This window comes from Macrotis lagotis, chromosome 8 (genome assembly GCF_037893015.1).
Source record: "Macrotis lagotis isolate mMagLag1 chromosome 8, bilby.v1.9.chrom.fasta, whole genome shotgun sequence".
Classification (NCBI taxonomy): Eukaryota; Metazoa; Chordata; class Mammalia; order Peramelemorphia; family Peramelidae; genus Macrotis; species Macrotis lagotis.
Window position 1 is genome coordinate 188778680 of NC_133665.1, and position 15473 is coordinate 188794152.

At 42.9% G+C, this 15473-nt stretch overlaps 1 protein-coding gene across 4 annotated transcripts in view; it reads right to left on the reverse strand.

Annotated features, from left to right (window-relative positions):
* VPS41 (VPS41 subunit of HOPS complex) overlaps positions 1-15473 on the reverse strand; it is a 162289-nt gene that overhangs the window by 43783 nt on the left and 103033 nt on the right. For all 4 annotated transcript variants that reach the window (XM_074199212.1, XM_074199209.1, XM_074199211.1 and 1 more), the window contains 7 exons: positions 15172-15238; positions 11107-11204; positions 8415-8544; positions 6856-6971; positions 5573-5629; positions 3957-4018; positions 2943-3024 (listed from right to left, as the gene is read on the reverse strand). In XM_074199212.1, coding sequence (XP_074055313.1) covers positions 2943-3024; positions 3957-4018; positions 5573-5629; positions 6856-6971; positions 8415-8544; positions 11107-11204; positions 15172-15238 — 612 coding nt within the window. The remainder of the gene's footprint in view (positions 1-2942; positions 3025-3956; positions 4019-5572; positions 5630-6855; positions 6972-8414; positions 8545-11106; positions 11205-15171; positions 15239-15473) is intronic.

The following is a 15473-nucleotide window of genomic DNA, read 5'->3' on the forward strand; positions in this document are numbered from 1 at the left end:
GGATGGAATAATTGAAAAAGGTAGAAACATAGCATTTGAAAAAGACAGAAATTGGAAAGAGGTCCTTCAGCAAACCTGAAAATATTTTGTATTATATGTCTGCTGAATGGCACAGACAGAAACAAAAATAAAAATCATCTCTCTTGACTCTAATATTGGAAGGAAAATGTCTCTTGTCCACTAAAAAGCAATTGCAAACGTCATGGGAAAATGTGCTTGGGGCTTTTATTGGGCAGAACTGAAATGAGGCTTCATATACATGTAGTGTCAGTATCTGGGCTGGCTCTAAGGCATCGGACCAAGAAAAATTCTGATAAAAGACAGTATTCTACTCCCACTAGCATGAATCTAAAGAAAGACATTTCTAAAACCTATTAGAATGAAAATACCTTCAACCCTGAAGAAAATCAAATAGCTCAAAATCAACCATGTACTGTATTCTGGAAAGATCTTCATATGTCCTTTTTGGATTACTGAGTTTAAATAGACATAAAGTAACTCCTGGCTGGTGGGGGTGGGGGTGGGGTGGGGGAGAGAGAGAAAGAGAGCAAGAGCAAGAGCAAGAGAGAGAGAGTCAGAGTCAGAGTAGCCCCCCCCCCCCCAGTAACACTACCAGGATCCTTCTTTAATAATGAAACTATACAGGAAGCAGCCAAGGTTTTCTCACTTTTCCCTCTAGTATTCACAAAAGGAACATGCTCCCCCAAAGGCGTGAGCTCACTGGGAAGATCACAGCTTCCTTTAGCAGATGCTACCATCCTTCCCCCCTGATAATTTGTGCAATTTCCATCTCCTTCTTTCTAAAGGTCATCCAGTTGCAGTCCTTAGATAGCTCCCCAGGACCTCAGGCACTGGCCTGGTCACCAGAGAAGCCCTCAGCTACCCAATTGTCTTCCCTTTCCTCCTTTATCTAACTGGGGCATTTCTTCATCCCCATGATTCCCCCTTATACCACTTTTTGCACAAAAGCTCACTGTTGGAAACAGGAGCTACTGAAGCTTGGAGGCCATGTGTGTTTTTTCCTTTTGTAGGACCCATGTCTGCCCCTGAAATCCTATTTCCTACTCCCCATTCTGCCCTTATGGGACCACAACTAATCTCTTCTGTCTCCCAGAGAAGAGCTTCAAGGACTTGGGCACAGCCATCCTTTCCTGTTCTGCTCTGACAAAAACAGTTTACCCAGCTGCTCTTGCAGGTTACAATCTACTTCCTTCAGCACCTTCACAAATGGCGTAACTTCCACACACATGGACTCCTTATTGTTCTTCCTAAATTGCAGTGCCTAATCAATCAACCAGCATTAATTAAAGTCCCCTCTATGCCAGGGACTGACAGAGACCTGAACCCAGTAATCCAATGTGATCTCCTCAATCCAGGGTGACATGTCTCAGAACCAAAGTCAATAGACTTAAATGCTTCTCAGCTTTTTTGGAGCATGACGATAATCATGTAAACTTCTTCAATTCTTCACAATTTTCTGAAAAAAGGGTCCTTGCTAGTGATTCAGTGGCCCCAGCTGCCTAGTCATTCAGGGCCTGGGAATGCAGTCTGAGCAGGCTTACCATCTCTAGTTACTCTGAGAGCTAACTCACTCTTATCCATGTTTACTCTGTCCTTTTTGTCTTGGGGGCAGAAAATAAAAGTGAAAGAACATGAGTAGTTTTGCCTTGTCCCTATCATCCCTTCCTTTTTCCTTATCTCCTCCCAGTTGTGTTTCAACCATTTCTGTTGCTTTTCCCCCTTCCTGCATCCTCAGAAGTCACTGATAGCAGTAGCTCCTTCATCAATTGATTGTTCCTGATCCTCCTCAAACACAATGATGCAATGCTCTGGCCCTCATCCCCTGCTGCTGGTCCTCACTTGGTACATGAGTTCCAGATGCATCCACACCAATTTCTTTGGAAAATCACCTCATGAGTGGCAATGTTGCCCTGTCTTCAGCATTCTATTACTGAGAATATCCTCTTCTTTTGGGTTGACTTGACATACTTAATCCAGATCTGACTCCCACCACAACCTTCTCCAAACATTGGAGATCTACAGGTTAGCCATTAGTCCGTGCCCAACTTTCTTCTCTCCTATGCTGAATTTGAAGATCCAATGGACACATCCCCCCATTTCTCCTGTTTCTTGGCAATCACCTTCTTGTTTCAGGTTGGATTTGTGTCCAGAATACCTGTTCCTTTGGTCTCTTCCTCTATCAAAAGGAGAGAACTATAGAGGCAGCATTGGTCTAGTGTCCAGCTTGGCCTCTATATTTGGTAGCAGGAGCAAGGACAGAAAGTTCCAGACCTCAGTATGAGTGAATAAGTGCATAGTGAAGGGAGCCAGCTATGCCTGGTAACACACTTCATGGACTGGCCAAGAGCCAGCAGCAAAAGTTGGGAGGATGAGGTTCCAAACATTTTTCTCTAGTTGGAGGAAAGGGCAGAAGCATGAGGAAGTAGTGGACAGTTAACTGGGATGACACAGACATAGGTCCACTTGTCCAAAACTGATATATTAGAATGCAGTCCCATGGGAAATTTATCCAGGCAGAGAAGACACAGTAGATGTTGCCCTGACCCAATGTATTGTTCTCAATATGGTGAGGCCCACGAGGAGCCCGGGCCCAGGAAGCTGCTGACTCACTCACCAGCTGTGCTCTGATTAGGGCTATTGTTTGCATTGTTTGGGAAACCCTACCCTCTACCAGTATAGATCAGTACTGGCTCTGAAACCTCTTGTCTGAGAGATCTGCCTGGACAGGAGGGAGGGCAGATTCTCATGGTCACAAGCAGAGTCAGAATGAGCACAGTGGGCATGGTGGAGAGAGGCCAGTCTCAGGACCAGGAGGGACAGTTCCCCCTCTGGAGTAGGAGATTCTAGTCTCCTTTAGAATTTCCAATTCTGCAACAGAAGGTGGCATATGAGATAGATAGGATGAAACCAGTTTGACATACCTTCAGCTGTCCTATTTCTTTAAATTTGTAAACTTCATATTCCCAGAGAGCTGCATTTTTCCCAAGAACTTTCTGACATTTGCTGAGAATGAAAATATCATAGAGGGAAAAGTGATGAGTGAAAGAATATACACAGAATGTGCAAAACAGCATTTTCCCAGTTTGAAGAGTTATCATCACTCACTCATTTGTAATGTATTATAGGTGTATCTCTCTATGAATAAATGTGTATATATAGATATATAACTGTAAACCCATATATCATATACACATATATTGTGGCCCAGATATGTAAATATGTATGAATATACACATACATACATACACAGTCAAAATCTTTATTACCCAAATAGTTCCTTTTTCAAACTTTTGGAGCCACAAAAAGATACACCTTCACATACAGATACCCACATATTCTTTTGCCAATGGCATTACTGTCTCAATTTTTCTGTGTTTGCAGGAAAATGTCTGGTATAGTCATTCTGATTCACTTGAAGGAATTCCATTGAGTGATTCCTGAACTACAGTTATTTGAGCCATGTTGTGACTCCTGTTGGAAATTATCCTACTAAACTGGCCTTAGAAAATCAGCACCCTATCAATAGTTACCAGTAGAATGGGGATTTGGACTGCTAAAATAATGTCTCAAGAACAGAGCCCAGGCCTCCTGCACCGCTTTGTATCTCGTGCCTCCCCCCAATTATCACCCCAAGCCTAATAACCACTGACTATGTAGCTAGAAGACCCAGGCTTTCTTGGGGCATCTGCTGTCCATGGTCCCGATCTTCTATTTCATTAGACCTTCCCTAACCAGTGAAAATTCTTTGGCAAAAAAGACACAGCTGGTGGCTACATAATCCATACTGATCCAAGAACTTTCTCTGGCTTATTGGAATCCTGATTCCCCAGGTAGTTCCCTTTTCAAACTTTTGGAGCCACAAAGAGATCAAATTCAGATCAGTACAGGCAAGACATTGCCCAGGAAGCCAGAGAAGATACTGGAAGGATCCTTACCGGGCTGCCATGTCATGCTCTCCTTTTTCTACCAGGTGACTTATATAGGCCAGGCCGATGTCCTAAGGAAGACAAACAAAGACATCCCATAAGCCTGCACAACAACTTCCAAGCATGGACATGTGAAGAGGTTATAACCTGTTAGGTTTTCTGGCCTCATTTGCAGACTCATAATAAGGACCATAGATTTGGAGATAGAAGTGACCCTGGGGGTCATGTAGTTCATCTTCCTCATTTTACAAATAAGGAAACTGAAGCCCGGAGAAGGGAAGCCCACCCAAGGTTACCCAGCTAATCAGTGAATCCAGGGCTTTAACTCAACTGATTATTTTATTTCTGAGATCTCCAGGTGAACTCTTTCAGCTTTTTTTCTTAGGAATATCTCACCTAAAGCTCTCACAATGCTTTCCTCTTGGTAAGAAAAAATTTTTTCTCAACTAATTTCTTGCTTTCTGAGTCTGTATCCCCTGCAGCTATTTTTTTGTCCTTGGATAAGCTGCATCAACTTGTACCTCAGTTTACTGGACAGGACATGTGAGCAGACTCCTCTGTTCCTGTCCTGACTGGAATATGAGAAGAGATGCTCTGAACTAGGAAAATGGTAGAGCTACTATCTGACAGAGAGATCAAAGCCTATTACAATGGATTCTTTCAGTTTGACTGCATGAAATTTTGTAATGAGCACACATTGATCTCTAATCTACAGGAGTGAGCTGAAAAATAGAGGGAATGCTTCATCCTTTTTTCTTTCTTAAAACAGGTGGCAAATTAATAAGACAGAAAAATGGATTTTGAGCAATAAATAAGTGTATGCTGGCTTCTCCCTCAGTCTTCTCATTCATTTGGTGACTCCTGTGGTTTCTAGAGAGTTTTATGGACATGTGAGGGGACAGAAGGATGGAGTAAAGGTGATCTCTTCTTGTCAGTGTCTGAGCTGAGCAACAGGGAAGCAGTAAATTGTTCTCAGTTTCCTTCTCTGTCAAATCACGACTTACATGAGGTGATCCCCTCTAGGTTGCCATTTAGATTTTGAGTCAATCCTACCTTGCTTGAGCTGCTTCACCCTGCTCCCCCCAGCTTTAACCTTCCCAATGAATAAAGTAAAGGTGACATGCACTTCAAACTGTACTTTTCTTCACAAACGAAAGGGATTTTAAAAAATTGATGCGGTGAGGAGAACATACACTGTAAATAATTCAATATCATTAGAGCAACATAGCTCTGCCATATGCTAAGAGATAGAAACGGGCCTTTTTGTTCCAAAGTGCTCTATTTGAGCAATCTCACTGGAATGGATTCTGTCCATCTTCTCTGGGCTCTCGTACCCAGAAATCTCTGAACACCCTCATACCTTACAAGAGAGCTCCCACTGCCAGCTTCTTCTCTCCAACAACTGCAAGGAGATCTCAGCCCGACTCATTATTTTTGGCAGTCAATGGCCAACAAATTTTTAATCAGAATTACTAAGAAGCTGAGTCTGAGTGAAATGAATCCTTTCACAACTCTGCAAATGTCCCAGACCAGCCAGAAGCCCCTCGCTTCATCATGAGGGGCTGTGTCTCCCACTCCCAGCCCCAGAGAGCATTCCATCATTTCAACAGTGGCTTCTTACTCACCAGAATCTTATGTCTTTTAATATTCCTCTGGCTAATTTCAGCAGCCATCAAAGCTTCCTACATGCGCATAACCGGAGAGAAGGGAGAGAAAAAAAAGAGGCCCAAGTGAATGAACTCAAGTTTTGAACCATGTAAATAAGCATCTGCTTTTGATTTTCATGGGCTTTGTTGGAAGGCTTTGAATGTTATGGTTGAACAAACATCTCTGAAATTAAATTGTGAAACAAAAGCAGTCAACTAAAAAGAAGGCTGCTTCTGTTTTCATCAGGGGTCACTGCATTGGGATCAAAATCCTGCAAATCTGACAAAATCTACCAGCTAATTAAAAAAAAGTTCACTTGGCATCAAAAAACCCCCAGAACAGGCTGAAAAGGGCCCTTTTGAGGTTTTCCTTCTGTGGTCTGCCCCTGTCTCTCACCCATCACCTCTATCTGCATCTCCTGCATCCAGAAACAGATGACCAGATCCCGAGTTCTTGACAATGGGGAAGCTCAGCAGTTCCACCCTTGCCAATCAAAGGGATGTCTGAAATGGAATTATTCTTTGATAACCACAACGGGAACCGGAAACATCAGATCGATTCCAGGCTCCTGGACTGGGAGGTTTTTACTTTTTGGTACAACCCCTTGGGAACTAATGAGGTTGTAAAGCAACAATTCCACACATGGATGACTCAAACAATTCTTTCTTCTTTTTTTTTTTTTTAACATAAAGTGATCTGTTTCATAAAAGCCTTTGATTAATACCCAGGTGGACCACTTTAGAAGGCTAACAATAGAAAGGCTGTTAACATATCAATTTAAGTGAAGAAATAAGTGAACTCCCTTTATTCTCCAATTCTTTAATTTTTCAACCTTCCTTTTCAAACAATGTGAATCGAGCACATATATTTATTTCCCTTTGGGTAAAGTGGTTCTATCATCTTTACTTTAAAACCATCTTTACTTTAGAAGGAACAGTAGAGCATCACCTCCTTAGCTTTATCTGAATTGAGCTGGTACAAAATGGTCAGATATTATTCTACTATTTTCTTCTATCTACATTCTCCTGTGCTTTGGAATCTTATGAATTTATATTTCTGGAATGGCAGTTTGCATATCAGATAAGAGTAGGATTCAAAATTTCAACAATTTCAAACATTCATTCACTGTAAAGACAAACTGAATGAAAAATTTGTTGTGCCAAGCTAAATCAACTCTGCTTCTCTTTTCATGTTCTAAGGGCTCATTTAATACTTGCAATTCAAACAAAGCACACTTTTAAAAAAGTAAAAAAGAAATTACTTCATATTTCTTCTTTTCAAGGAGCCAGTCAATGTGGTCATCTTGATCCCGTTCCTTAGCCACAACAACATCTCGGGGACTGACAATATAAAAGAGCGATTCACCTTCGGAGTACTCTACAGACAAGGAGAGGAAGAGAGGGTCATTTCCAAAACTGCTCTTTGTCTAGAAAAACAGTAAGGAAGAGAGGCAGGATGGCAGCGCTAAGTGCTTTCCATCCTCAGATGGCTTTTGATGCTCCACGGCCCAATACATTTAAATTCCAACTTCAATTGCAACACAGTATTCAAAAGAGCCCATTCCTTCCTGCGTGTTCTGATTCATCTACCGTGTATAAACTTTATTTATGGCCATTTATAACACTGTTCTACTTTCACAGGACAATTACGCCGCATAGCCAGCAATAAACGTCTCTTCACCATCAAGGTCAAGGCCATAGAAAGCGCCAGTGATAGATGCCACCCCCCTGGGGGGCACGATCTATCACAAGACTGGTATTTACAAGGTGGCCTGTTAGGGTTTCATGGGGAATTCAATTATCAAATCCCAATTCTGAAGGGTTTGTAGTAGGTGACAAAGTAGACTTGGAGCAAAAATGGAACGTGATGCCCGCCGGCTGAAGAGCGCATTTAGATTTTCACAAGGTGGGAAAATAACCTCACTGCTTTTCCTTCTTTGGGGAGCTCTGCACAAAGAGGAGGCAAGAAGTGACCTCACCATCATGGCCCTCACTCCCACACTTCCACCTATGGATCAGCAAGAGATTTAATGGTAAGAGTTTGTTTGGCCTGGAAAGCTCTGAACCGAGCAGTAAACCCTTCTCAGCAGGTTCAGTCAGTCATCTGGTTGCAGGGGTTCTGATTCTGGTTCGTTTTAACTCTATTCCTGTTACAGGTATACATGACATAGTAGGGTTTACCCCACTTAGTGTGTGTCCCCTCCCAACCCGACTTCTTCCTGATTGATGTAATAGCACCAGTTCTCTATTTGTTCCAACTCAGAAACGAATATAAATAAGACATTTCAATTCACCCTCTTTTGATAAAGCACCCATTAGACACCAATGCCTGAAAGCCAGATATGAAACAACATAAGGTGGCTTTGTTGTGGACAAACAGTTGCAGCAGTTCAACTCTGCTGGGGTAGGATGAAGCGAAAGTCTTCTATCCTATTTTATGGATAATGGACTGAGGATCAGCTGCTAAGCAGACAGCAGAGGAACCTGGACCCAGATCTTGGGCTCTATAACCTACTCCTGCTCTGACTGAGAGGAGCCTGACAACCTGGGCTGGAACATGGGTGAAATAAAGCTCAAGGAACTGTCCGATATATGCATGTGCATGCATCTACATAGCTGTGTGTGTATATATATATATATATATATATATATATATATATATATGCACTCACACATAATATATAAGCTACACACACACACACACACACACACACACACACACACACACGTATTATTTACACTCATTAAATTTCCGGGTGAAGAGAATTTTTACAAGGAAAAAACCCAGAGTTCCGGAGCCCAAATCTCCGGTCCTGCTCACCCAAGTGATAGTCTCTGCATTCATTCTCCTGAAAGCCTCTCACTGTGAGGGCATCGGAAGAGATCTCTTCACAGCTCTCCGGAAGGGGCTGAATGATGTCCAATCTCGGCCGGGCACAGTATTCTCTCTCCTGGGGGAAAAAGCAAGGAAAGGTTCCCTTCATCTCAGTGCCCTCTGATCTGTACTCTCCCTAGGACAGAGGGCACCAGGGCAGGCCAGGATGTTCCTTGCTCACATTTGTTTTTCTGAACTTTCTGAGTTCATTTTCAAATCAATGCTTGAGTGTCTAATTGATCAGAAGGGGAAAAAAGTTTGAATCTCTGTGACTGCTTGTGCCCTGCCCAGACTCAGCTCTCCCGAGAGCTAGAAAGGCCCCAAAGCAGAGTGCCAGAAGAGAAAGGCACTGCTTTGGGGCGAGATCTCTGCATGTGGGGAGAAGAGGGCTGGAGAGACCAAACAAAGTGCCAGGGGGGAGCGCTGCTCTGCTCTGCAGATTTGCCATACCCCATGCTTGGAATGGCCTCCCTTCTCATCTCAGGGTCTTAGAATCTTTCTTTCCAGAGGTAGCGTAAGTAGCAGATGCTGCGAATGGCATTTCATGGTCTTCCTGGTTATGGGAGCCCTCCCCTCTAGGTTTGCCTTCCTTTTCCTCTGGTTGGTTCTTACTGACCCACACAGACAGACACACCCCTATTGTCTCCCTGGTCAGAGGCCAACCCTTTGACAGCAGCCGAGCCTAGAACAGGGAGTGGACTTCATTCAAGCTTTCCAAACTTGTAAGAAAACTGTGAGTAACCTCTTGTCTCCACAGGATGTGTACTTTTTGGTCACTTCCACAAAGGAGAGGTTAGGACACAAAGCCACAGAGCAGGGCCTGAAGCCTGAGAGAACTGGCCAGAGATTGCCAAGTGGACAATTCAGAGCAGCCTGACCTGACCTTTCCTTTTAGAAACATTCCTCAAGTCCAGCTAGCTCCTATCTGAAGAACTAAAATTTCCTTCAGTGCTTAAAAGAGAACAGAAGCATCCTCCTGCCCCGCCCTGTATCCAGGTGTGGAGCCTTCATCCCAAGCATGAAGCCCCTAGGCTAATATTAAAGATGATGCTCTGAGCCTTCTTCCCACTTGGAAAGCTCTTTCCAATGTGTTCCACAGCCTTGACCAGGTGAGGTTGTGTTCTCCCTTCTTCTTGCTCTGCTCTAAGTCCTTTCCAATAATGCTTTTCATTAACAAAGGCTTCTGCTGTCCTTGTCAATTATTTATTAAGTTTTTCCTCTTTTCATTTGACCTCTCCATTTCTTGCTTTCCTTTATCATCCTCTTCCCTCCACCCGCATCAAAACAGTCCTGTGTTAATTCCCCCGGGAGCCACTGCTATTTTTTCCCTAAAATAAAATAATAAACTGATGTCCTGCAATAGGGCCAGACGCGAACCCTATCGATTTCTGTAGGTTGGAGTGCTCACTTAAGCCTACAGCATTCCGTTGCCTAGCAACATGGGCATCCAGTGCTTCAGGTTACCATAGCGATGACTTCCTAATGCAAGTGCACTGTCAGAGAAACCTTCCTGAGCATCTCCCACTCTGAAAGTGAGGCTTCCAGCCTTTTCACCCCCTTTTAGTCCTTGTATTCAGAAATAAGCAAGGCATAGACAATGAGAATCTACTGCTATGAACAGCTGACCAATCAATTGCCCTGCCTTTTCAACATAATGGTTAAAATAAAGTTTTGTTTTTTTTTTTTTTTTTCCAATCAGGTCTGTTATCTGCATTCACTCATACTTTCTGATCTTCCTTCCCAGTTATAAGCAGGGCCAGGCTGGCAATGGACCCATAGTAGGCTGGGAAGGTTACTTCTGAGAGTGTCTGGTAAGACTACATTTTACTCCACAGTCAGATGTAAAGAAGGCTAGGTTATGGGTTATTCTCATCAATCTGCATAGCTTTGCCTGAACATGCATGGCCCCAAAGAAGAGCTATGAGAAGACACTTTGCTGTGTTCCTTTGCAAAGGTCAGGGTCCATGAGTGTGGAACAATACACATGACTTCAGATTTTTTTTTCAGTTTCTTGATTAATTTTGCTTAACTTTTTCCCCTTGTAAACTCTTTGCTCTGAGGAGTAACCCTCAGAACAGGGGTTGGAGGAAGGGGAAATTAGAGGGGGAAATCTAGGTGATATAAAAACAAAATATCACAATAAAAATCTACTTTTTTAAAAAGGCACAGACAACTGAGTGTAGGCTACATTCGATTTTAAAGTGGGAATATCCATTTAATCAGAATCCCTACACTCTATGGGGATAAATGAGTGTGTCTGTGGCATAAGGAAAAATGAACTAACTGCCCTTTTAGTAATTCCCTTGACCACCCTAAAGCTGGAGCCAATAGCATTCATGGCGATCATTTCTGCTAATGCACAATGTCAACCCAGTTTCTTCTAACAGCAAGATGAATTCTTCATCTCTTCTCTCACTCATGGGGTGGTGGGGGAGTTGGGGAGGGCAAAAGAGGAGGAGGCGGAGGACAGAGAGAGCAAAGAGTGTCTAGAAGACAGAGATGTTGGTCTTCTGGGTAATTGCTGCTGATTTCATTTTCTAAACCTTGGAGCCCTTCTTAGGCCACAAAGTACTCAATGTTTCCAGAAAATTCCATGTTGAGTTTAAGCATCTTTGTCTCCAAACCCAGAAATCATTACCGTTTTGTCTGAGGTCTCCCGGACATAGGAAAGTGCCACAAGCTGATCACAGAGAGGCGCGAGTCCGCTGATATAAAATTCCATATCAAACTGGGACACTACAAAGAACAGAGGGACTGATCAGTGAGGGGGCAAGGTGCAGTGTACGACAAAAGGACAGCAGACACAACCAACCCCTTGCCCAAGCCATGGCCCAGGGCCCTGACCCCAGAAAAGTGGAGAGAGGAAGATGCTGACAAGGAGGAGGATAAAAAGGATTTTTACAAATGTATCCAAGTGGGTTGGAGAAGACGTGACTATTTAAAAATAAATCCATCAGAGTTTTAAAAAACAAATAAAAACAAAAACATCTCAAAACATCAAACAAGAAAAAGCAGGATAAGTTTAATGTCATTTAGGAATAAAAAAACATACAGAACCATTCTAAAAATCAGTATAAACATATTCAGATTATTACCACATGTGGATAGGACAGAAGCAGCTCCCAACTGGGGCAGAATTCACAAAAAATGCTGTTTTTTTTTAAAACAGAGCATCAGTCTAACTGAGAAGTGAAATGAAGTTTGCAGCATTCACCTTTATTAGATCTGTGGTAGCCTTTTCTATTTACAGGATTGCAATAATTGTGTAAATTGCATCTTTGGCTCTGTTGGCTTCACTTTGCATCAGTTCACGTGGCTCTTTCTAGGTTTCTCCATAATCATCACATTCATCTTTCCTTATAGCACAATGGCATTCTACCTACATTCATGGACCACCACTGGTTTAGTCACCCCCTAATCACTTGACCACTACGGTGTCTCCAATTCTTTGGTATCACAAAAAAAGTGCTGTTATAAATATTTTATTGTGTGTAGCAACTTTCTTTTTTACTCTTGATCTGTCTGGGGTACAAGGTGAGTAGTGGAATTTCTACTGCCTCCCTCTCTGCTCTGCCTCCCCCTCACCCCAAGTTCCTAGTCAAAAGGTATGGATAGTGGAGTCACTTTGTTTCCTAAATTGGAAATTCCTTTCCAAATGGTTGTAATGATTCACAGTTCCACAACAATACACTAGTGTGCTCTCATTCTACAATTCTTCAACACTAGCTATCCCTTCCACATCACAAGGGTTAAGGGCATGGTGCCCCTGCAATCTGGAGAATCAGGGTAAAAGTGTTTGGCCTTTCCTTCATACCAGAGAAGAAGTCTTGAATTATCATGAACTAAAGTCATGAATTTTCATCCCAGTTTTTGCTAAAAAAAAATGAGAAGTTTCATTTACAAGAGGGTGTGCATATTTTTAAATCATTCCATCTCCACTCCCTTTTCTTATTGCTGGACTCCATTGTGCCCCTCTTATCTTGCTTCCCTGGGTCCCAGTCTCCTTTTGCCCACTGTCAATGGATCACAGACAGCTCTCCCCTCAAGTGCCATGGGATCCATGTGGAGGGCTACTCTGCTACGCTGATGAGATCGATTGTCTTGTGTTGTTACAATGGCTCGAGTTTCCTAAAAAGCATATTGTATAACAATTACAAAGGATGGATGACCATGCTCCCTTAGTTTTCATCCTTGGGAAGACATAAGGTAAACTTTGAGTATTCATCTTGTCTATATAAGGAGGTTGTTTTTCTTTTAAAAAATCCCTGTACTTCAACTTTACTAACTCCTTGCAGGTCACAATCAATTACATATAATTTCAAACACTTTTAAATAAATTTTGACATTTCAATTAAATTGACTATTTGATCTAGGAAAACCTAACTAGAACCGTCAGCAACAAAAAGGAGGAACTGTAAACATTCTGAAATGGGCCAAGGTTAAGCTATCTGCCTCTGAGACAATTAATAGCTCAAATCACCTGCCTCTAGGTATCAGTAGGACAAAGAAGGAATGCCAGGGGATCCAAAAGGAAAGACTTTTTAGGTGGCCAATACAAAAGGACAATTCTTCTGGCAACCCCCCGCGGATACTCCTCTAACATCTACTTTATCAGTACTATTAAAGACACTTCCCTAAATTTCGAAACCTAATCTTTCTTTAGGCTGACAAAATAACTAGATTAGTTACACAAAACAATTCTACTCTAAGGACTGTGAAGGCAGAAGGAAGAATCAGCCCAGAATGCTGGGGGCTGATGAGATGGGGGGAACAGTTCTCAAGGTTGACCCCTGGGGTCCCTAAGACCTTCCAGAGTTTGAGAGTCCAAAAGCATTTCTATGATAATCCTAGGATATTATTTGCCTATTAAAGCACTCCTCCCTTTTCCAACTACATCTGTATGGGACTATATTTTCTTCCTCAGAGCAGACTGAAGGCAGAAGCAGTTAGGAGAATCAGCCAGTTTCTACTAAGTTATACATTAAAGCAATTTCTACATAAAATAAAGCCACTTTTTCTCATTGTTTTTATTTGGATAATTATTTATCCTCAAATCAATGACTATCTCTGGTAAATTCACTTGGAAGTCAGCTCTTCCACCATTCAATCCTCCCTTTTCTTCTCCTGCTCACTCCAGCTGCCTGAGGAAAGGCAATACTACTTCCCTCCATGAGTATACTAACTATAGTCATGGCATGTCAGCTACTAGAGTGGCAGCTTGGGCAGGAGCTCTGCAGTCCCAAGGCCCACTCTGGGGCAGCCAGAGCCAGAACCAGCTGACCTGCAGGACCTGGAGCCCAAGTGCAGATGCTGGGAACTTCAAAGAAGGGGGATAAAAAGAAGGGTGATTATGCTGTGAAAACCTTATCCTTTCTTTTCAAAGGGGGTCTGGGATGGGGCAGGGAGAACCCTGGAGAAAGTGGGCAGAAATGGCACCCCAAGTCCTACAACCTCCTGGGACATGTTTAAGCTTTCATTCCTTCTTACCTTCTTCCTCGTGCCCATTTCCCACCTTCTTAGATTCAGGAAATTCTGGCTCCCTGGGCAGTCCTGGGGATGCCTTAGGGCTGACCTTCCTCCCCCTCCCCAATATGATTTTCTATCCTTTCTGGTATAGGATGAAGAGCTAGCTCTTCTCTTTGGAGAAGCCATGTACCCCCCGTGCCAGGGACCTCTACCATCACAGGCTCAGCTCTGTGCCCCCCTAACCACTTTACCTACATACACACACACACACACACACACTCATACACATGCATTCACAATGGCTAAGAGAAAACTACTGTTCTACTAGAAACCAGGAGGGATGGGAATTCAGGAAGCCTGGAAAGATTTGCATGAACTGATGCTGAGCGAGATGAGCAGAACCAGAAAAACATCGTACACCCTAACAGCAACATGGGGGTGATGTTCAACCTTGATGGACTCGATCATTCCCTCAGTGCAACAAACCAGGAACAATTTTGGGCTGTCTACAGTGGAGAACACCATCTGTATCCAGAGAAAGAATTATGGACTTTGAACAAAGAACAAAGACTATTACCTTCAAATTAGAAAAACACCTGTTATCTTATTATGTAATTTTACTATCTCATACTTTATTTTTCTTCCTTAAGGATATGATTTCTCTGTCATCACATTCAATTTGGATCAGTGTATACCATGGAAACAATGTAAAGACAATCAGACTGCCTTCTGTGGGGGGTGGGGGAGAGAGAAGCAAGATTTGGGGGGGGGGGATTGTGGGAGGTAACTGGGCCCTCATACACTGGTCCCCCGTCAAGCTACACCTGGTCACTGTTGCAACCCTGGGTAAATAGCAATTGTTTCTCTTTTGGCCATAAACTCCAAGTGTATTCCCCTCCAGATTCATTTTTTTTGACGAGGTGAGAAGCTACTCTCTACTTCATTTCTTTCTTATCTAGCCTCAATCACTGAATGGGCATTGCCTCAGTCCAGGCTTTAAAAGGCCAAGGTCTCCCACAGCATCCAGGCCATCTCCAGGCATCCTGATTCATCCCTGGCCACTGGAGCCATGGGGACTTAGAACAGCCTTGCCTCTCTTAAATCTAAGTCACTCACAGCATCTCTTCCCTGATGTCACGAGTGTCTTTGAGAATGAAGGACAAACAGCCATAATAACCACACACCACCCATCATTTCCCAGCGTTTCACACATCACAGACAACGGGCGGAATCATACCTATTTCAACGTAACGGTTTGGTAAGTCTCGTATTTCACTGGCATGCCGTTCCTTCACTGAACAAATCTGGAAAAGAAATGCAGAGGCCATTGGCGTCATTACCCTTTGCTGAAGATGTTCCTGACTAAGAAGGCCAAGGAGCCAGATCAGCTCAAAATACCTGAGCAGCAATGTAGCAGAACATCAAACAGTCCCTCTCACCAAATATTTGGTCAAAAGTCTAAAAACAGGTTCAGTGGGTGATAACAGAGAGCAGATGACTCATCTTATTCTCTTGTTTGACTTCTGATGATCACAGTTT